Source organism: Geotrypetes seraphini, chromosome 2 (assembly GCF_902459505.1).
Source record: "Geotrypetes seraphini chromosome 2, aGeoSer1.1, whole genome shotgun sequence".
Taxonomy (NCBI): domain Eukaryota; kingdom Metazoa; phylum Chordata; class Amphibia; order Gymnophiona; family Dermophiidae; genus Geotrypetes; species Geotrypetes seraphini.
This window is the reverse complement of record NC_047085.1, coordinates 250,873,652-250,894,762: the sequence shown is the minus strand read 5'-3', so window position 1 is coordinate 250,894,762 and position 21,111 is coordinate 250,873,652. Positions and strand designations below refer to the sequence as shown.

The following is a 21,111-nucleotide window of genomic DNA, read 5'->3' as shown; positions in this document are numbered from 1 at the left end:
AGCTTTAGCATCCATGTTCTTTCCAAAGGAGCCAAGGGTGCAAATATTTTTACCTAGCCAATGGCTGCTTAGTGAAGGTGAATGGCAAAGTTCAGGTTGTGGTTTTCCTTCTTGTGACATCATCAGGCAATTTCTAGCCCTTTGCCTCAAGATCTCGTGAGCAGGGAAAATACAGCTTGAGATTTAGCATCCATGTTCTTTCCAAAGGAGCCAAGGGTACAAATATTTTTTTTTATTTTTGCCTGTCCAGTGGCTGCTTATTGAAGATGAATGGCAAACTTCAGGTTGCGTCTTCTCTGCTTATGACGTCATCAGGCAATTTCTGGCCCTTTGCTTCATGAAATCGTGAGCAGGGAAAACACAAATTTAGCTTTAGAATCCATGTTCTTTCCAAAGAAACCAAAGGTGCAAATATTTTTTATTTTTGCCTGTCAAGTGGCTGCTTATTGAAGATGAATGGCAAAGTTCAGGTTGTGTCTTCCCTGCTTATGACATCATCAGGCAATTTCTGGCCCTTTGCTTCATGATCTCGTAAGCAGGGAAAATACAGCTTGAGCTATAGCATCCATGTTCTTTCCAAAGGAGCCAAGGGTGCAAATATTTTGTATTTTTGCCTAGCCAATGGCTGCTTATTGAAGGTGAATGGCAAAGTTCAGGTTGTGTCTTCCCTGCTTATGACATCATCAGGCAATTTCTGGCCCTTTGCTTCATGATCTCATAAGCAGGGAAAATACAGCTTGAGCTTTAGCATCCATGTTCTTTCCAAAGGAGCCAAGGGTGCAAATATTTTTTTATTTTTACCTAGCCAATGGCTGCTTAGTAAAGGTGAATGACAAAGTTCAGGTTGTGGTTTTCCTTCTTGTGACATCATCAGGCAATTTCTAGCCCTTTGCCTCAAGATCTCGTGAGCAGGGAAAATACAGCTTGAGATTTAGCATCCATGCTCTTTCCAAAGGAGCCAAGGGTACAAATATTTTTTTTATTTTTGCCTGTCCAGTGGCTGCTTATTGAAGATGAATGGCAAACTTCAGGTTGTGTCTTCCCTGCTTATGACATCATCAGGCAATTTCTGGCCCTTTGCTTCATGATCTCGTAAGCAGGGAAAATACAGCTTGAGCTTTAGCATCCATGTTCTTTCCAAAGGAGCCAAGGGTGGCAAATATTTTTACCTAGCCAATGGCTGCTTAGTGAAGGTGAATGGCAAAGTTCAGGTTGTGGTTTTCCTTCTTGTGACATCATCAGGCAATTTCTAGCCCTTTGCCTCAAGATCTCGTGAGCAGGGAAAATACAGCTTGAGATTTAGCATCCATGTTCTTTCCAAAGGAGCCAAGGGTACAAATATTTTTTTTATTTTTGCCTGTCCAGTGGCTGCTTATTGAAGATGAATGGCAAACTTCAGGTTGTGTCTTCCCTGCTTATGACATCATCAGGCAATTTCTGGCCCTTTGCTTCATGATCTCGTAAGCAGGGAAAATACAGCTTGAGCTTTAGCATCCATGTTCTTTCCAAAGGAGCCAAGGGTGCAAATATTTTGTATTTTTGCCTAGCCAATGGCTGCTTAGTGAAGGTGAATGGTAAGGTTCAGGTTGTGGTTTTCCTTCTTGTGACATCATCAAGCAATTTCTGGCCCTTTGCTTCATGATCTCATGAGCATGGATAATACAGCTTGAGCTTTAGCATCCATGTTCTTTCCAAAGGTGCCAAGGGTGCAAATATTTTTTTATTTTTGCCTAGCTGGTCGCTGCTTATTGAAGGTGAATGGCAAAGTTTAGGTTGTGGTTTTCCTTCTTGTGACATCATCAAACAATTTTTGCCCTTTGCTTCATGATCTCGTGAGCAGGGATAATACATCTTGAGCTTTAGCATCCATGTTCTTTCCAAAGGAGCCAAGGGTGCAAATATTTTTCTTGTTGCCTGTCCAGTGGCTGCTTATTGAAGATGAATGGCAAAGTTCAAGTTGTGTCTTCCCTGCTTATGACATCATCAGGCAATTTCTGGCCCACTGTCTCATGATCTCGTAAGCAGGGAAAATACAGCTTGAGCTTTAGCATCCATGTTCTTTCTAAAGGAGCCAAGGGTGCAAATATTTTTTTATTTTTGCCTAGCCAATGGCTGCTTATTGAAGGTGAATGGCAAAGTTCAGGTTATGGTTTTCCTTCCTGTGACATCATCAGGCAATTTCTGGTCCTTTGTTTCATGATCTCATGAGCATGGATAATACAGCTTGAGCTTTAGCATTCATGTTCTTTCCAAAGGGGCCATGGGGGCAAATATTTTTTTTATTTTTACCCTTCCAGTGGTTGCTTATTGAAAATGAATGGCAAAGTTCAGGTTGTGGTTTTCCTTCTTGTGACATCATCAAGCAATTTCTGGCCCTTTGCTTCATGATCTCGTGAGCAGGGAAAATACATCTTGAGGTTTAGCATCCATGTTCTTTCCAAAGGAGTCAAGGGTTCAAATATTATTTATTGTTGCCTGTCCAGTGGCTGCTTATTGAAGATGAATGGCAAAGTTCAAGTTGTGTCTTCCCTGCTTATGACATCATCAGGCAATTTCTGGCCCACTGTCTCATGATCTCGTAAGCAGGGAAAATACAGCTTGAGCTTTAGCATCCATGTTCTTTCTAAAGGGGCCATGGGGGCAAATATTTTTTTTATTTTTACCCTTCCAGTGGTTGCTTATTGAAAATGAACGGCAAAGTTCAGGTTGTGGTTTTCCTTGTTGTGATATAATCAGGCAATTTTTGGCCCATTGCTTCATGATCTCTTGTGCAGGGAAAATGCAGCTTGATCTTTAGCATTGGTGGCCAAGATGGTGGCATAACTGTCTATGTTGGAACCGAGAATGCTGCTTTGTTGTTTTTTTCCTCTAAGATGCCACATTCTAAACGCAAAGGCGTAGTCCGAATCGGACCTTCGATGTTGGACTCATCAATGCCTTTGCACCAAAGTACTCTTGAGTTCACCGCCAGAACTCCTCTACAATTCGGGTTGCAGGACTTGTTGGTGTTGGCGGCTTGGGACCTGGCTGTGTCTGAAATCTCTCTTTCACCACTGGAACCAGGTATTCCTCTGTGTCTGGCAGTGGTAATGACCGAGTGCCAGAGAGGCCCTGACACCGAAGTGGTTGCGGGTCCTAACTCTTTGGAGGTACGCCAGTCGGAAGAAGGTGCTGCTGTGAAGGTAAAATCGTATAAGGTTGAAGCCGTGGCTTCAACCCTCCCGAAGGTAATCCTGCCGGATGTCTGGAGAATGCTCCAAAGATTGGATGGAACAGTACAGAAATTTGTTGAAGAAACCTCCACTCTTTTAGGAAAAGTAGACTCTCTGGCAAAAACTGTTGAAGAAATTAAGTCAGATAATGAAGTAAAGTTTGCAACGGTTAATCCAGAAATTATTACTTTAAAATCAGTAACTGAAAATCTAATTAAGGATAAAGTGTCTGTTCATAGAAAAATAGAACAGTTGGAAAATTTTAATAGAAGACTTAACCTACACATTTTCAACTTTTCAAGATCATCGGATATTTCTTCTGTGGGATTGTTTCGGAAATATTTTATACAAGTCCTGCAATTCGCCTCTGAAGTTGTTCCTCCAATAAATAAAATATATTATGTACCTACTGCTGTTAAAAAATTAGGGGTTAAATCAGGAGTAGCAAATCAAGAACCTCAGAAACAAGTTTCTATGGACTTGGAGAATATATCAGCTATACTTGAGGAAACAGTGTCTATTATTGAGAAGAGAGCTACTTTGCTTATTTCATTTGGTTTTCAACAGAACTTAGATGCTGTGATGAAATTTTACTTTCAAAATGCCCGGATACCTTTTTTGGGGCAACGGGTTTGGATATACCCTGATGTCAATAGGGAGACGCAGGAAAGAAGAAAGCTCTTTCTGGCCATGAGGCAACAGACCAAGGATTTAGGTGCCACATTCCTGCTTGCAAACCCGTGCAAATGTTTCATTAGTTATGCTGGAGTGAAATATATCTTTTATGTTCCAGACCAGATACGAGAATTCTTGGACTTAAAAAAGATCACCAGGGGATAATGGTAGTTAGAATATATTAGAGGAGTTTTTCCGTTAAACTCATCTACAAATATTATGTTTATTAGATAAATTAGGTTCCAAGTTTTTCTTATGGCTGCTCCCCCTTAACTAAGTTTTAGGGTCTAAGAAGAAATAATTGATGTTTTTTGATTCATATGTTTTCCTTTTCGTTTTTCATGTAACAAATGTATTGCTTGTAAAATATTTTCAAATAAATAATTTTAAAAAAGAGCTTTTGCATCCATGTTCTTTCCAAAGGAGCCAAGGCTGCAAATATTTATTTATTAATTTCTTGGCCTTCCAGTAGCTGCATATTGAAGATTGATGGTAAAGCTCAGGCTGTGTTTTCCCTGCTTACGACATCATCAGGCAATTTCTGGCCCATTGCTTCATGATCTCGTGAGTAGGGAAAATACAGCTTCAGCTTTAGCATCCATGTTCATTGTGCACTACTTTGAAAAATCACCTTTATTTTGTTTATATCATATTTTATAAACCTGGAGCTGTATTTCGGCCCTGCTGGCCTCAATACACCTCTAGAGTATGCCTGTTTGTATGACTGAGTATGAAAGTGTGTGCATGTGTGTGTGCAAGTGTGTGTAAAAGAGTGAAGGCACCTGCTTCTCCCACAGTGGTGTCTCTGTATAAAAGGCACTTTCAGTGCCACTGTTTTTCTTCTAGCCAAGGAAGGCAGAGGAAGGAGAATAGGTGCCTCCAGGTATGAATGTGTATGAATGCCGACAGACATGGGAATGGACCTTGACGTGGTTCTGTTGCTCACATTTAAGGAAAATGTGCTAACGCATTCCCGATTTGTGTTGTGTTCAGCTTATTTTATAGAAGAAGGTCTGTAGTTTCAGAATTGAGTTCTTTTAGAAATTTTGGGTAAATATCATCTGGTCTTGGTGATTTCTTACTTATAAAACACAAATGCAGAAGTCCTGTCTGAGTAAAGTCTAGAAAACAAACATCTCATGTCTTATCCTGTTCTAGGCAGCCTTAAGAGTGGCAGAAGATGGAAAGAAAAGAGGAGGAGGACAAGTACACAGGGAAAAGGAAGGAGGCAAAGACACAGGTGGAGATAGCCACTACAGAAAATGCATAATTATCTCCACAGATGCTCCATCAGTGTTGTGAAAGCCTGCAGGATGTATTGAATTCCTGCTTCATCCTGAATAGATCAGATTGTTTTATTCAAGCAGTGGTTAAGCCATTTCAGCAAAGGGCTCCTCAGAGCTGGTACTTACAGTATTGGAATGGAGCTGTACCCTTGGGTTTTCTTCCTCCTGGCAGATCCTCCTCTTTGCCTGGCTCTTGAAGCTCCTTATGGACACAGTTTCCTCTGGAAACCATTCAGCTCTGGAGTGGACAACCTGTGATGGCCATGATTGCTCTGCATTTCCAATTCCAATCTGACTGTCTCCTCTGGTCTCAACCTCATTTTGAAAACTGCAAGGGATACAGAATACCATAGGCATGCTTATGTGATATATAGCGATTGTAAGAAAGAGTACATGGAAACCCTAATTGAAGGCCACGACTTTAGCACAGTGACAGGTTGTAATAAATACACTAAGCAGGGTTATTGGCACTGCATGAACTCTTGCTTCACTTCATAAAATCTTAACACCTGGGTTTCCATCTGTCCTACTCTTCCATCAAAACAGAGATGGCAGCTCTTGTCTACTAGAGAACCCTTCCAGTCAGGTATCAGGGTAGCAGTGTCTTTTAAAGCACAATTGGAGGTATCCAGCTGGCTAACCCCAGGGATGGTGGAATCACCCACAATTAACAGGATTTTGTGCTCAGTCTATGACAGATTCACTGTGTCCACCTGTTTTGCATGGGGGGGGGGGGGGGGTTCCTGAAGTGACTCCATTTCTTCAGGAAGTCATCATAATTCTGGTTATTATGAAATATAACAAATGCTCTTCCAGACTCAGGGCAATTTGATGAAGTACATGTTGATTATACACATAAAAATACACAAAAGGGGGCTGATAATTCAACAAAAAAATATATGTTGAGTGGCTCAAAGAAAAAATATAGCAAAAAATAAAGAACAGTCACTCTAAATTCTTTTATAATGAAATGAAAGCAAATGTCCAACAACTGCTGTAAAACTAATGCTCAGAGACATGAAGGCAGATAAAATCGCCTCACCACCCAATCATCGCATTGTTCATTTCAGTGTCAGAACAGTGACAGTGGTAGGTGTTCAACTTGCATTGCCTGAATGGCTATAATCTCTACATCTTAAAACAATTACTTGAGAAGATCAGACTTAGCTTGGGTACTGCTTCATGGAACCGACATTGCACTGCTAAACCACCTCAAACTTTGGGTAATGAAGTCTCAACATTACATGCAGCTTCACAAAACGCAAAGTCTGGTGGTGATGTAAGACGTTGCATTTTGTGAAGCTGCATGTAATGTTGAGACTTCATTACCCAAAGTTTGAGGTGGTTTAGCAGTGCAATGTCGGTTCCATGAAGCAGTACCGAAACGTGGCACGTCGGAACCAGTTTATTTCAAGCTAAGTCTGATCTTCTCAAGTAATTGTTTTAAGATGTAGAGATTATAGCCATTCAGGCAATGCAAGTTGAACACCTACCACTGTCACTGTTCTGACACTGTAATGAACAATGCGATGATTGGGTGGTGAGGCGATTTTATCTGCCTTCATGTCTCTGAGCATTAGTTTTACAGCAGTTGTTGGACATTTGCTTTCATTTCATTATAAAAGAATATTGCGTGATTATACACATAAGGCATTAGACTAAAGGCATATATGTGTACCAGAGGCTGCTGAAAAGTTCTCATCACAACCAACAAAGTTGGGGCAGTCTCCATCGAGGGCTATACATGTGAGCCCTGATTCTGTATAGGATGCTGTCTCAGCGTTCCTAAGAAGCAGCTGAGAATCGCATACTGGTGTCCTATGCAGAATCGTGTCTGCCCTAAAAACCAGATGCCTAACCCCCAATTGTCAGCTGGCGCTGGTTAGAGCATACCACCTTTCAATTGTAAAAGTAGACACAGCTGGCTGAGCTGATCGCAGAATGGGAATCCCCGATCAGCTGAGCCGGCAAGACGCCCCAAATCCACAGCTTTGTGGAGTCCTGCCAGCTCAGCTGATCAGGGGAAATACCTCTTGTGATCAGCTGAGCTAGCTGCGTCAGAGGCCACCTCTCCTCCCCCATTCAATCCCAAAATTGGCAGGAGAGATGCCCACTCCCTTAGAAACATAGAACATGACAGCAGAAAAGGGCCATGGCCCATCTAGTCTGCCCACACTAATGGCCCATCCCCTAACTACCTCCATGAAGAGATCCCACATGCCAATCCCATCTTTTCTTAAAATCTGGCACGCTGCTGGTCTCAATTACCTGTTGTGGAAGATTATTCCAGCGATCAACCACCCTTTCGGTGAAGAAATATTTTCTGTTGTCACCATGAAATTTCCCACCCCTGATTTTCAACGGATGCCTTCTTGTTGCCGTGGGTTCTTTAAGGAAAAAGAGATCCTCTTCCACCTCGATACGGCCTGTGACATATTTGAACGTCTCGATCATGTCTCACTTCTCTCTGCGTTCCTCGAGTGAGTACAGCTGCAACTTACCCAGTCGTTCCTCATACGGGAGTTACTTGAGACCTGAGACCATTCTGGTGGCCATTCGCTGAACCAACTCAACTCTCTGCACATCATTTTGATAATGCGGCCTCCAGAATTGTACACAGTATTCCAGATGGGGTCTCACCATGGATCTGTACAACGGCATTATGACCTCGGGCTTACGGCTGACGAAACTTCTACGGATACAGCCCATGATTTGTCTAGCCCTGGATGAAGCTTTCTCCACTTGATTGGCAGTCTTCATGTCTTCGCTAATGATCACCCCCAAGTCATGTTCTTCTACAATCCTTGCTAGGATCTCACCATTTAGGGTGTAAGTCCTGCATGGATTTTTGCCGCCAAGGTGCATGACCTTGCATTTTTTGACATTGAAACTTAGTTGCCAAGTCTTTGACCAATGCTCCAGCAGGAGTAGGTCCTGCGTCATACTGTCCGGCATTGAGCTTTTGTCGGGCACTGTGCTTTCATCTGTTGTGCAGTTGCCTACTATGTTGCATAGTTTGGCGTCATCGGCGAATAATGTAATTTTACCTCGAAGCCCCTCAGCCAAGTCTCTTATGAAGATGTTAAATAGGATCGGGCCCAAGACCGAGTCCTGCAGCACTCCACTGATCACCTCCGTCGAATTGGAGAGGGTACCTTTTACCATTACCCTCTGAAGTCTACCTCTAAGCCAGTCCCTAACCCATGCGGTTAATGTTTAACCCAGTCCCATCGAACCCATCTTGCTCAATAACCTGCGGTGTGGGACGCTATCAAACGCTTTGCTGAAGTCCAAGTACTCGACGTCCAGGGACTCCCCTATATCCAGCTTTCTTGTTACCCAGTCAAAAAAGCTGATCAGATTTGATTGGCAGGACCTTCCCTTCGTAAAACCATGTTGATGGGGATCTCGTAGATTCTCCTCATTCAGGATCGTATCCAATTGGCGTTTGATTAGTGTTTCCATAAGTTTACTCACTATCGATGTGAGACTCACCGGTCTATAATTCTCAGCCTCTGTCCTGCATCCCTTTTTGTGGAGTGGAATGACGTAAGCCATTTTCCAATCCAACGGGACTCTTCCTGTACTTAGGGAAAGATTTAAGAGCGCGGATAACGGTTCCGCCAGGATGTCACTCAACTCCCTGAGCACACTGGGGTGTAGTTTGTCCGGTCCCATAGCTTTGTTCACCTTGAGTCTTGATAGCTCCTCGTAGACACTGCTGGGCGTAAACTCGAAATTTCGAAACAGGTCTTCCGAGTTTTCCCTCGTCGGCAGCTGAGGGCCGGATCCCGGCGCCTTGCAAGTGAAGACCGAGCAGAAATATTCATTTAAAAGTTTGGCTTTGTCGGAGTCCGATTCTACATATTTCCTGTCGGGTTTCCTAAGGCGTACTATCCCATCTATATTTCTTTTTCTGTCACTAATATACTGGAAGAAGGATTTATCGCCCTTCTTGATGTTCTTCACAAGGTTCTCCTCCATTCAGAGTTTGGCCTCCCTGACCGCCGTTTTGACCGCTTTTGACTTTGCCAGATAGTCTTCCTTGGATTCTCGCTTCCCTGATTGTTTGTAAAGGATGAACGCTCTTTTCTTCTTTTTTATGAGGTCTGAGATCTCCGCAGAGAACCACTATGGTCTATTGTTTCTTCGCCGTTTACTTACTGATTTGACGTAGCAGTTGGTTGCTTCATGTAAGGTTGATTTCAGAGTTTACCACATTACCTCTGCATTATCTGTTTCGGCATGGTTTTGCAGTGCCCGATGCATGAAATCTCCCATGCTTTCGAAATTTGCGCCCTTAAAGTTGAGGACCTTGGTTGATGTGCTTGACTTAGTGAAACCTTTCCTGAGGTTGAACCATATCATGTTGTGGTCACTGGAGGCCAACATATCGCCTACCGAGAACTCTGTGACACTTTCTCCGTTGGTGAGTATTAGGTCTAGTATCGCCCAATCCCTAGTGGGCTCTAATACCATTTGTCTGAGTCTCGCTCCCTTTATAGAGGTTAATAGCTTCCTGCTGCCGCTGGTCATAGCGGAAAGATTGTTCCAATCCACATCAGGCATATTGAAGTCTCCTAACAATACTATGTCTCCACGCAAAGTGATATTCTCAATGTCTTCGACTAATTCTATATCCATGTCCTCCTATTGTCTTGGAGGTCTGTATACTACACTAAGAAACAGGCATTTGTCCTTCCCCCTAGCCAAATTCACCCAGATGGATTCCCCGGTGTACTTTGCATCTGCGATTTTGGTAACTTTGATGTCCTCTTTAGTGTATAGTGCTACCCCTCCTCCCATTTTGCCCTCTCTGTCCCGCTGAAGTAAGTTGTATCCCGGTATAGCCATATCCCACCCATGGGAGTCCGTGAACCAAGTCTCGGATATCGCCACCACATCTAGGTCTGCGTTCCTCATTTCCATCTCTAATTCCAGAATCTTATTGCCCAAACTGTGGGCATTACATAGTAACATAGTAGATGACTGCAGATAAAGACCCGAATGGTCCATCCAGTCTGCCCAACCTGATTCAATTTCAATTTTTTTTTTTCTTCTTAGCTATTTCTGGGCAAGAATCCAAAGCTTTACCCGGTACTGTGCTTGGGTTCCAACTGCCGAAATCTCTGTTAAGACTTACTCCAGCCCATCTACACCCTCCCAGCCATTGAAGCCCTCCCCAGCCCATCCTTCACCAAACGACCATACACAGATACAGACCGTGAAAGTCTGCCCAGTACTGGCCTAGTTCAATATTTAATATTATTTTCTGATTCTAAATATTCTGTGTTCATCCCACGCTTCTTTGAACTCAGTCACAGTTTTACTCTCCACCACCTCTCTCGGGAGCGCATTCCAGGCATCCACTACCCTCTCCGTAAAGTAGAATTTCCTAACATTGCCCCTGAATCTACCACCCAAATTATGTCCTCTGGTTTTACCATTTTCCTTTCTCTGGAAAAGATTTTATTCTACGTTAATACCCTTCAAGTATTTGAATGTCTGAATCATATCTCCCCTGTCTCTCCTTTCCTCTAGGGTATACATATTCAGGGCTTCCAGTCTCTCCTCATAAGTCTTCTGGTGCAAGCCTCCTATCATTTTCGTCGCCCTCCTCTGGACCGCCTCAAGTCTTCTTACGTCTTTCGCCAGATACGGTCTCCAAAACTGAACACAATACTCCAAGTGGGACCTTACCAATGACCTGTACAGGGGCATCAACACCTTCTTCCTTCTACTGACTACGCCTCTCTTTATACAGCCCAGCATCCTTCTGGCAGCAGCCACTGCCTTGTCACACTGTTTTTTCACCTTTAGATCTTCGGACACTATAACCCCCAAGGTCCCTCTCCCCTTCCGTGCATATCAGCTTCTCTCCTCCCAGCATATACGGTTCCTTCCTATTATTAATCCCCAAATGCATTACTCTGCATTTCTTTGCATTGAATTTTAGTTGCCAGGCATTAGACCATTCCTCTAACTTTTGCAGATCCTTTTTCATATTTTCCACTCCCTCTTCGGTGTCTACTCTGTTACAAATCTTGGTATCATCTGCAAAAGGCACACTTTTCCTTCTAACCCTTCAGCAATGTCACTCACAAACATATTGAACAGGATTGGCCCCAGCACCGAACCCTGAGGGACTCCACTAGTCACCTTTCCTTCCTTCGAGCGACTTCCATTAACCACCACCCTCTGGCGTCTGTCCGACAGCCAGTTTCTGACCCAGTTCACCACTTTGGGTCCTAACTTCAGCCCTTCAAGTTTGTTCAACAGCCTCCTATGAGGAACTGTATCAAAGGCTTTGCTGAAATCCAAGTAAATTACATCTAGCATATGTCCTCGATCCAGCTCTCTGATCACCCAATCAAAAAATTCAATCAGGTTCGTTTGGCACGATTTACCTTTTGTAAAGCCATGTTGCCTCGGATCCTGTAACCCATTAGATTCAAGGAAGTACACTATCCTTTCTTTCAGCAACACTTCCATTATTTTTCCAACAACTGAAGTGAGGCTCACCGGCCTGTAGTTTCCTGCTTCATCCCTGTGACCACTTTTATGAATAGGGACCACATCCGCTCTCCTCCAATCCCCAGGAATCACTCCCATCTCCAGAGATTTGTTGAACAAGTCTTTAATAGGACTCGCCAGAACCTCTCTGAGCTCCCTTAGTATCCTGGGATGGGTCCCATCTGGTCCAATCGCTTTGTCCACCTTCAGTTTTTCAAGTTGCTCATAAACACCCTCCTCCGTGAACGGCGCAGAATCTACTCCATTTTCTCGTGTAACTTTGCCAGACAATCTCGGTCCTTCTCCAGGATTTTCTTCTGTGAACACAGAGCAGAGTTTAGCACATTTGCTTTCTCATCACTCTCCACATATTGGTTCCCAGCATCTTTTAGCCTAGCAATTCCAATGCCAATCGCTGCCTGGCTGGCCCAGAACATCCTCTCCGACTTCAGAAATAACGTCGGGGAGAGGAAATCTGGTCGGCCCAACGCTTCTGTGTGGGGAAGCAGAGAGAGCTTGGAGCGGCGGTGGTTTGGAGGCCTGTTCCCCGATGGTGGTGGCAGTGGCTTGGGAGCAGGCAGGGAGATAGAAAGAAAGAAGGGAACTAATTGTGGTTTATCTAAACATGAACTAAAGCTTAAATCCAATCACAATGTTCTACTGTGCTTCTTAAAACATGTCACTGTTCTCTGCCATAATGCATACAGGCAGCGATGCCAGACTGCATTATTTCTTGGCTCTAGGTTATTTTCATTGTGGTGATGTGGGTGTAATGGTTGAGAGGTTTAGCTAATTTTGCTCTACCTCCACGCTGCAGGTTGTTGAGTATTGTGCTCTCAGCAGCATTTCTAAGGCTAGAGATGACCCCCCCCCCCTCCCCTCCCCTCCCCTCCCCCGTTGTCTCTTAGAAGCTTGCACCCCTTTCTCTAATTCTCAGAGGAGAATTTTCCAGCAATTACTTATGTTGTAAAGCACGATGCAGTCCATTTTTTGGTGACAAAGTTTGTTTAAAACGAAGTCATACTGCCTAGATTAGAAGACCAAGGTATTGCCCACGAGGCCTCTAAGGCATGCAAGCCTTAGAAGGTACACAAGTACATAAAGAAAAAGATATGGTTTGATTTGCTGATGTTTTAAACTCTTGCTTGTTGGCAAGGACGTCCTACATCCAGTAACAAAGTGCTTTGAGTAAACTATTTTCACAATCCTTTCCCGTCCCCCTTGTCAGCCCCCCAAGCCTTAAGCACCACGGGACTGAAAATTGAAACTACATATCCCAGCCTGCTCTGCAGCTACACACGTGTTCACGGCCGCGTTCTAGTATGGCGACTGTGCTGTCTCGAGCGTTAAAGCTGCCAGGTGAGAGAAGGGGTGGGGGGTGAGTGACCTCCCTCCGCGTGTTCTGGTGTAACGGCCGGGTAGCGGGGGGGGAATCGCTCCTCCTAGGACGTCATAGAGCTCTGGGGCGGGAGAGCGGGCAGAGCGCGCAGACTGTTGGAAGGATGAGAGTCCCAGATGGTCCGCTGAGGGGGGGGGGGGGTAGTACCGTAGGGTGCATTCCGTTAATGCACCGTTATGATGTTAAGAGCCAATGACACGGGAGGGGGGGAGGGGTAAGTGTGAAAAACAGAGTATATTTGCTTACAGTGTATGGAAAATATTTGGAAAGTGCATCGAGCTCGTTACCTTTTACCTGTGAACTATAGGAGTACTGCAGGCCTACCTAACTGATCTGGTGTTCAGGCTATTCACAATGAATATGCTTATAGTAGAGGTGCACACATGGGCTCTACAAGGATCCAAATGTATCTTGTTCCCCACGGTTAACGTGTGCCTGAGGGACATTGTAATGAGCATCATGTAATGGTGCCTACAGGGCGTGCACACCAGGCAAGCACTCTTAATGCTTCAGAAGTCCATCTGTCTGAAACGAGTAGGGAGCTACTACCTAATGCAGTTAACGTATGGCTTTCCATCTTTCTGGCCAGCACAATGAGCTGGATGCATGAGATCTACAGTAAGAAGTGCAAGAAGCAAAATTTGAAATTGTTAGCAGAGTAGGACAATTTACTTTGTAGAAATAATATATTAAAGTTATTAGGTAATACAAGGAAAAAGTAATATATTTCAGTTACTTGTTTAATGAAATTAAGGGGTCCTTATACAAAGGCGCAGTAGCGGTTTAACCCGTGGAATACCACCTGCCGCGCTAGTACCTAATGTCTCCATTGACAAGGCGTTAGGATTTTAGGCTGCCGCGGGGGTTAGCGCATGATGAAATGTCTGACGCACTAACCCCCATAGCGCGCTTTGATAAAAGGAGCCCTAAGTTACTGTGAAAATAACATCACTTTTTGTTTTTAATTCTTGGATATAAACAGTTTTAACATTACATAAAATGAATTCTAGCAATTTGAAATTCATCAATTATCAAAGAAAACAACTAAACTGAAAATTCTCAAGTCTTCAAATACAAAGATCCAATATAATTAGAGATATATTTAAATCAAATAAAGGGGAAAAATCATGAAAATAACTAGTATATGAGCAGTGCAGAAATTCAAATATACTGTACACTGGCTTTTACTAAACTGCGGTAGAGCTTCTTGCTGCGGGCCGGTGAGGTAAATGCTCCACAATGATCATAGGAACTGAATGAGCGTCAGAGCATTTACTTCACCGGCCTGTGATAAAAAGCTCTACTGTGGCTTATTAAAAGGAGGCCATAATCTATATTCAGCAGAGCCTTCTTGTGGTACTGCTAGCAAAAAACAAAAAAACTTACTCATTCAGAATGGTTGCTCATAAAGTTACAGGTTTGAAATGTCTATTAGAAATAGGTCAAATGATAGTTTCCTTGTATCTATGTGCAGTTTTTTCTATATTCAGCAGAGCCTTCTTGTGGTACTGCTAGCAAAAAACAAAAAAACTTACTCATTCAGAATGGTTGCTCATAAAGTTACAGGTTTGAAATGTCTATTAGAAATAGGTCAAATGATAGTTTCCTTGTATCTATGTGCAGTTTTTTTTAAAGTATAACATCAGCAAATGCTTTAAACAGTTTCAATTACATTGAAAGAACAATTGCATTTCAACATGTTTGTCATTCTGCATCTTCTTGGAGTTGTAATTTTTCTATCCATGCTGAAAAGCACTTGAAGGCAAATCCACTATACTTAAAAAATCAGTGCCTTGCTATGAGGAAACTATAATACATTGATTAGTTCGCAAGATTTGTCATTTAGAAATACAGTAGGTCCAGTTTAGCATCATCACTTCTATCATTGCCATCAGTGTTTTAAAAGCAGAAGCAATCTTCATCACCACAATCGCTACTGGATAAAGTTGGTGCTTGGACAAGAAGTTCTTTATATTTCATCTTCATTTCATTGCCTTCAACCCAGTGAAGACGAAACTGGCAGCATAACTGCAGCCAGAATCAAATCTTTTGCAGTCAAGATAATGACCAAAATGCTCATCAAGCCCACGTTTTAGTGCACAAACTAAAGATGAGGCATATTTAAAGTAGTACCGACTTTAATAATGTTTATCTTCAGTTTGTAGGATGTCTAGAGTAGCTGCTAGTGGATTCATGACACACAAGTACTCACCCTGAAAAATTACTTCATGTTTTCTGGTTAAAATCAACATGTAGCGGAGGAGAGGTGGGAGGAAAGTCTGTCGAGAGATAGGCCCCCGCTGAAGACAATATAACATCGATGTCTTCCACAGCCCAAGTTGGTGAGAATATTTTAACTTTACCGGTCCAATTTGGGGAGCTAACTAAACCTGCCCAAGCCAATTTAGGTGACCTGTGGAAGGCAATAGTGACCATGGACTCTAACCTTAAAAAGGTATTAACTTTACTTCGTGCTGACTGCAGTACCATTAGTACTTGGATCAACACACAAGGGATTATTCTAAAAGAACAAAGTAAGACTATTGTGAAACATCAAGAACAAATAAATCAAATACAAAATTTGGAGATAGAAATTGTTAAGGAAAGATCTTATATACAGAAAAAATTGGAATATCTAGAAAATAAAGAAGAAATAATTTAAGAATATTAAACTTCCCAAAATCACCAGTAATTGTTCCGTTAGCATGATGCGAAAGTACTTAAAAGAAATTCTGTTAATCCCAGAAGAAAATCTCCCTCCAATAATTAGGGCTCAGTATCTATCTTTGAAATTATAGCATTCATCTAACCAAATCAGTCCAAACCACAGTACTGTGAAATAGGATAAAAGTTAGATCCTCTGGTTCTTCCAGATTCAGTCATCTTAAATTGAAGGATCTGGCTTTTATTTATGGGGTGCTAGGCAGACATCTTGCCCTCTGCTGCCCTGTTCTGCCCCAGATCCTGTGTTGCCTCGGCTGGACCCTACTCTGCCCTGGATGGGCTTACCTTGCTCAGGTGCCTCAGGATTTTTTTTCTTAACATTTAAACATAGATCTGGAAGATCCAAAAGTCTCTAGAGGCCAACCAAGTTTTTGTTTTGGTTATAGTGCTGAAACTGACCCAAAATCCTTTTTCTGCCTGGTTTTGGTTTTGGCCAAAAGGCTACAGTCGTGATTTCAGTTTCAGCAGAAACTGACGATGTGCTTTGGTAGAAGCTGAAAACTTGTGCTTTGTCTTGTGTGTCTACCTCCCTCCCCTTCCCCTCTGCCCACCTGTAGGTGCCCGCCTCAGGCCTATATTACAATCCCTAATGGTCTAATCCTTGGTGTAGTCAGGGCAGCAGTGATCCCCAGTAGAGAATGACACGTGTACAAATTTTTCCCTGTCTCTGCGGGAACTAATTTTCCTGTCCCATCCCTAGGAGTTCTTTTCCTGTCCATGCCCCATTCCTGCAAGCTCCATCCTCATCTGCGCAAGCCTCAAACACATCAAAATCATAAGTGTTTGAGGCTTGTGTGGTTAAGACAGAGCTTACAGGAATAGGACAGCGACAAAACTCATGGGGACGGGGAAATTGAGTTCCTGCGGGGACGGAGACAAATTTTGTTCCCGTGTCATTCTCTAATCCCCAGTCACTCCTATCTATGGTGGTTCTGCTCTCAAAATGGCTGCTTTTGAGAGTAGAGCTGACATGGACAAGAACAACTGGGTATCATTCATTCTGTGACTGCACCACTAAACCATAAGGGATTGTGAGGTAGTCTGGTTGGGGGGGAGAAAGGGGGCAAGGAGATACTCTGCATTCTCTGTGTGTGTATGTGTGAATGCAATTGCAAGTAATGCAGTTATAGTCTTTCATAGTAGTTTATATGGTAAAGAGTGCTCCAAGTTAATACTTTTCATACAGAAGTTTAGCAGGAATTTAAATCTAAATTTAGGATGATATATTCCTTAAGAATGATACAATATCAGCTGTCATTTCAAATGTGGTGCACTGACTTTTAGTTTCAGTTTTCATTAGCTGAGGTCCGTGCCTGCAGAGGCTAGTTTGCTTGGAGACAAAATACAGTCTCGTTATTTAAATATATTCTGGCTTGGATACTATTTGGGTATTTCTAAACAATTTCCAGGCTCTGTTGAATGTGATGAAGATGCAGCTTTTTAATCAGACTTGTGGCATACAGAAGCTAGATTCTGTGAGAGAGGAATCTGGCATGATTGTTGTCAAGCACAAGTACTGGTAAAGCTTATAGTGCTAGTAGGGAAATATTACAATTAAATTAATTATATATATATAAAAAATTGAGAAATATATTGCTCTTGATTTTGTAATTTTTCAGAGCATTTAATCCTTGAGTTCAGTAACCTCAATGTGGAGTTGTTGTTTTTTTTTTTTTAATTACGGTTTGTGCATCAGGCTGGTATAATGCCCACAGGATAGACCAGATCGTGGGGAATGTGTGGCACAGCTTCGGCACCCTGAGGTTGTGGGTTCAAATCCCTCACTGCTCCTTGTGACCCTGAGCAAGCCAGTTAATCCCCTCATTGCCCCAGGTACACTAGATAGAGTTTGAGCCTCCTGGGACAGATAGGGAAATGTGATAAATAACCTGAATGTAAACTATTTAGGATATAAGCGGTATATAAATAAAAAATAAATAAATGTTTATCCTTTAACTAAATACAAACCAACCTCTTGTTCCTGTAGTCTCTCGAGACTACGGCGGGAGCTCATGGCAGCCATTTCCTATTGGCGATCTACACGGGGCAGGAGCGTAGGAAGATCGCTCCTGCCCCGAAAGCCTGCTAGACCACCAGGTGAGCCCGGGATGCCGGGGGGAAGGCTAAACTGTTTTTTTTTTCCCCTCCCCAAAAATCGCGAATATGTGAAATCGCGATTGCCGAAACCGCGAATGGGGAGGGGGAAGTGTAATGGCTAAAACAGGCTACAGGCTACAAGTACCTGGCAGAAACCCAAATAGTAGCAACATCTGTATTACTGATCCCAGGGCAAACAGTGGCTTCCCCTAAAACTGATAATCATAATTTTTTTTACATTTCCTCGCAAAGGTCCTATCTCAGATGATATTTAACTACATCTGCATTGATGTGGGAACCTAAATGTGCCAGACTTGTAGAGAAGTATTTGTTAAAATCGTTTTCCAGTTGTCAGCCTATGCTTGCAGTTCTGGAAATAATCTCGTGTGGGTTTAGCAGAGGGCCATTTTGAGAGGAGCCAGCTCCACCAGTTTGTTAGGTGGGAGCGTTTGGAAGAAACATTACAATTTTTCCCCTGAAGTAGCCTTTTGAGGCGGGAAGCGGAATATTGGATGAAAGAATGATTGTTGCTGCAATTTGAGATAAGTTTCTCCATGTTTTATATTCTTCGTTTCCACGTTATCAAGAATTGCTTATATTTATACCAAGCTGTTGCCTTTATAACCAGTTTTAGATGGATTTGATTTCTACTCGCATATTTTGATGCATGAGACAAAATGAATTTTGAAAAATAAGTCTTTGAAGTGAATGAAAACATATTTATATATCTATGTACGGAGTTTTTTTTTCAAACCAGTGATGATACAGGTGGCTTAGGGCACTTGTATAGCCCCGGCTGCCTGTGTATGAGATTTGTTTTTCTCCGTTTTTGTATTTATCTTTATCCCAGGACAAGCAGGCAGCATATTCTCACATGTGGGTGACGTCATCTACGGAGCCCCAGCGCGGACAACTTTTCGTCTTTTTGATGTGATATGAATGAAGCCCTTCTACTAAACTAATCATACAGTACATTTTTTTTTAATTTTTTTGGATATACTGTATACAACTGTACCCTTACAAGTATTAGGTTTAACAGAGGGCTGCCAACTGCAAGCTCTGACAATACCCAGTGGGCCTCATTGGTTCGCATTCACTCAACCAAACTTTAGTTTTCAGTTTCGACCAAAACCAGGCAGTAAGTTTCAGATGCAGTTTTGATTTGGGTTGAAACTTGAATAAAGCATTTTTGGTCGGACTCTGATCTGACTTTCTGACTTTATTGTTAAGAATCAACTTCCCTGGAGTGGTTCAGAGACAGCCAAAGGCAGGGGAGAGTAGGAATCCTGCTGAGCCAGCTAGTTGTTAGGGGTGTTTTTTTTGTGAAATCTGAAGGAGGCTTCAGGATCCTCTGGATCTGACTTTAATAAAAAGAAAAAAAAAAACCTGACCTGGCTCAACCAGATGGACTCCTTCTTCCCTCCTTCTGAATAGCCTTGGGCAGGTTGACTTTTAGCAATAAATTTGAATCTGTAGATTCCAGAGAAGATTTGTGCATTTTCCAGATCCAACTTTAATCTTAAGGAAAAAAAAATACCAACGTGTCTGGGCAAGGTAAGCCTTGCTGTGGGAAAACAAGGTCTGGCTGAGACAGCACAGAATCTGGAATAGAGAAGGGCACCATAGGGCTAGCATGTAAGCAAAAGTCAGATCCTCTGCAGACCATAATTAAGGAAGTATAGACTGGATCCAGCTTCTAACCAGGCCCCTGTACTGTCTCCCCGTCCCCCCGCCCTTGGAGAATGTAGGAAAAGAACTCTTATTTGCAAACACTTTTATATTGCTTCTGAAACTGAATAATTTTACAGCAAAATTAACATTATGATTATTGTTTTGTACAGCAGGACAGGTGGTCAGCCTGTTATGGAAATTTTATTTTTGGAATTTCTAGAGAAACCTTTTGAAATTCTGTTCTTAGCACTGATAATAACTATGCCCTTTTTAGGACTGTTTGAAAACTTTAACCTCTGCAGGTTTAGATTTAGTATGGAAAATGTTTATAAGACAGCTTCTTTGATGTCTGAGAGGTTTATTGCTGTTCACAACAGGACAGAAGGGTCTAATTCTGTTGAGATAAGCTATTGCCAGGTGATACTTTTGCAGTGGTGAGAAAGCAGGTTTTAATCTGTCCAGCCATTTGCTTCTGTTTAGCCTTTAGGTCTTTTGTTTCATTTTATTCTGTGATGTTTTAAAAGTTCTATAATGTGGAAGAGGTCACTCAGAGGGTTGTGAAGAGCCACTGTGGATCCCGGTCCTCTTACTGTGAATATGGCCCACTAGTTTTGTTATTTGCTTATGCTCTTCTCTTCATTTGAATGTGTTAATAGAATTGCCGACAATATGCATATGCTCTGAAGCCCAGCTTGGACTAAGAGTTTACTGAGGAATAAAGCCAGCACTGTTTGTTCAAGCTTTGTTGAAATGTCAAGACCTTTGAAATCCCTGATTACATTTCTGGCATGGTTCAGAGATAAGGCAGGTCTAAGAACCTGTACATTACAATCCAGCACTTAAAGCTAGAAGGCTGTGGCTTTAATAGTTTATTCAAAGCATAGAAATGCTCATGAATGACTGAACTTGACATCAATGGTTTCTATTATGTAGTACAGTGATCTTCACTATTTTTCTTTTTTATTTATTTATACAATTTTACAAAATTTATTCCAAGCATAAACATCTTGTACAGAAAAGTGCGATCAAGACCTTTCTAATTTAAGTTTACTTTCAGTCATTGAAAGATAAATCACTCAAATTGTTAAAAGAAAAGAAAAATCAACTTCCCTTGATCACACACCAGTCCTCTAGGTTTAGATCCAAGATTTAAAGAGTAGAATAATTAAATTCAAACAATCATCAATAAGCACATTAACTACTACTGAACAGAGAACTAATTATTATTAGGCTCTGTTGTAACTTCATTCTCGAGGCGTTTCATTGAGAGAAAACTTATCAAATGAGACGGGTCTACCGATACATATTTCAAAGAACGATATCTAACAACACATTTGCATGGATATCTTGAAAAGAAAAGACCCCCTATTTGAGTCACTCCAAGTTTCAAATTTAAGAATTCTCCTCTTCTTTTTTGAGTCTCTCTGGAGACCTCTGGAAATATCTGGATATGGAGACCCAGGAAGTCCTTAGATCTATTCTTAAAGAAAAGATGTAGGATCCAGTCCTTGTCGTCTTCACTATTTTTCTAGCA

At 42.1% G+C, this 21,111-nt stretch overlaps 2 protein-coding genes across 3 annotated transcripts in view; one reads left to right on the top strand and one right to left on the bottom strand.

Annotated features, from left to right (window-relative positions):
- Positions 1-2,622: 2,622 nt before the first annotated feature.
- On the bottom strand, positions 2,623-12,901 carry LOC117353422. 2 transcript variants are annotated; one of them, XM_033929341.1, is made up of 3 exons: positions 12,646-12,901; positions 5,300-5,501; positions 2,623-3,336 (listed from the first exon to the last, which is right to left on the bottom strand). In XM_033929341.1, exons 2-3 carry the CDS (start codon positions 5,403-5,405, stop codon positions 2,828-2,830), a joined length of 615 nt encoding a protein of 204 aa, XP_033785232.1. In that variant the 5' UTR covers positions 5,406-5,501; positions 12,646-12,901; the 3' UTR covers positions 2,623-2,827. The 2 variants fall into 2 exon arrangements, with proteins under 2 accessions (XP_033785232.1, XP_033785231.1); XM_033929340.1 differs by lacking the exon at positions 12,646-12,901 and adding an exon at positions 12,491-12,541.
- Positions 12,902-12,921: 20 nt separating this feature from the next.
- FAM234B (family with sequence similarity 234 member B) overlaps positions 12,922-21,111 on the top strand; it is a 115,721-nt gene continuing 107,531 nt past the window's right edge. Inside the window, exon 1 of the mRNA XM_033929339.1 lies at positions 12,922-13,045. Within this exon, the coding sequence (XP_033785230.1) occupies positions 13,009-13,045 (37 nt within the window). The 5' untranslated portion in view covers positions 12,922-13,008. The remainder of the gene's footprint in view (positions 13,046-21,111) is intronic.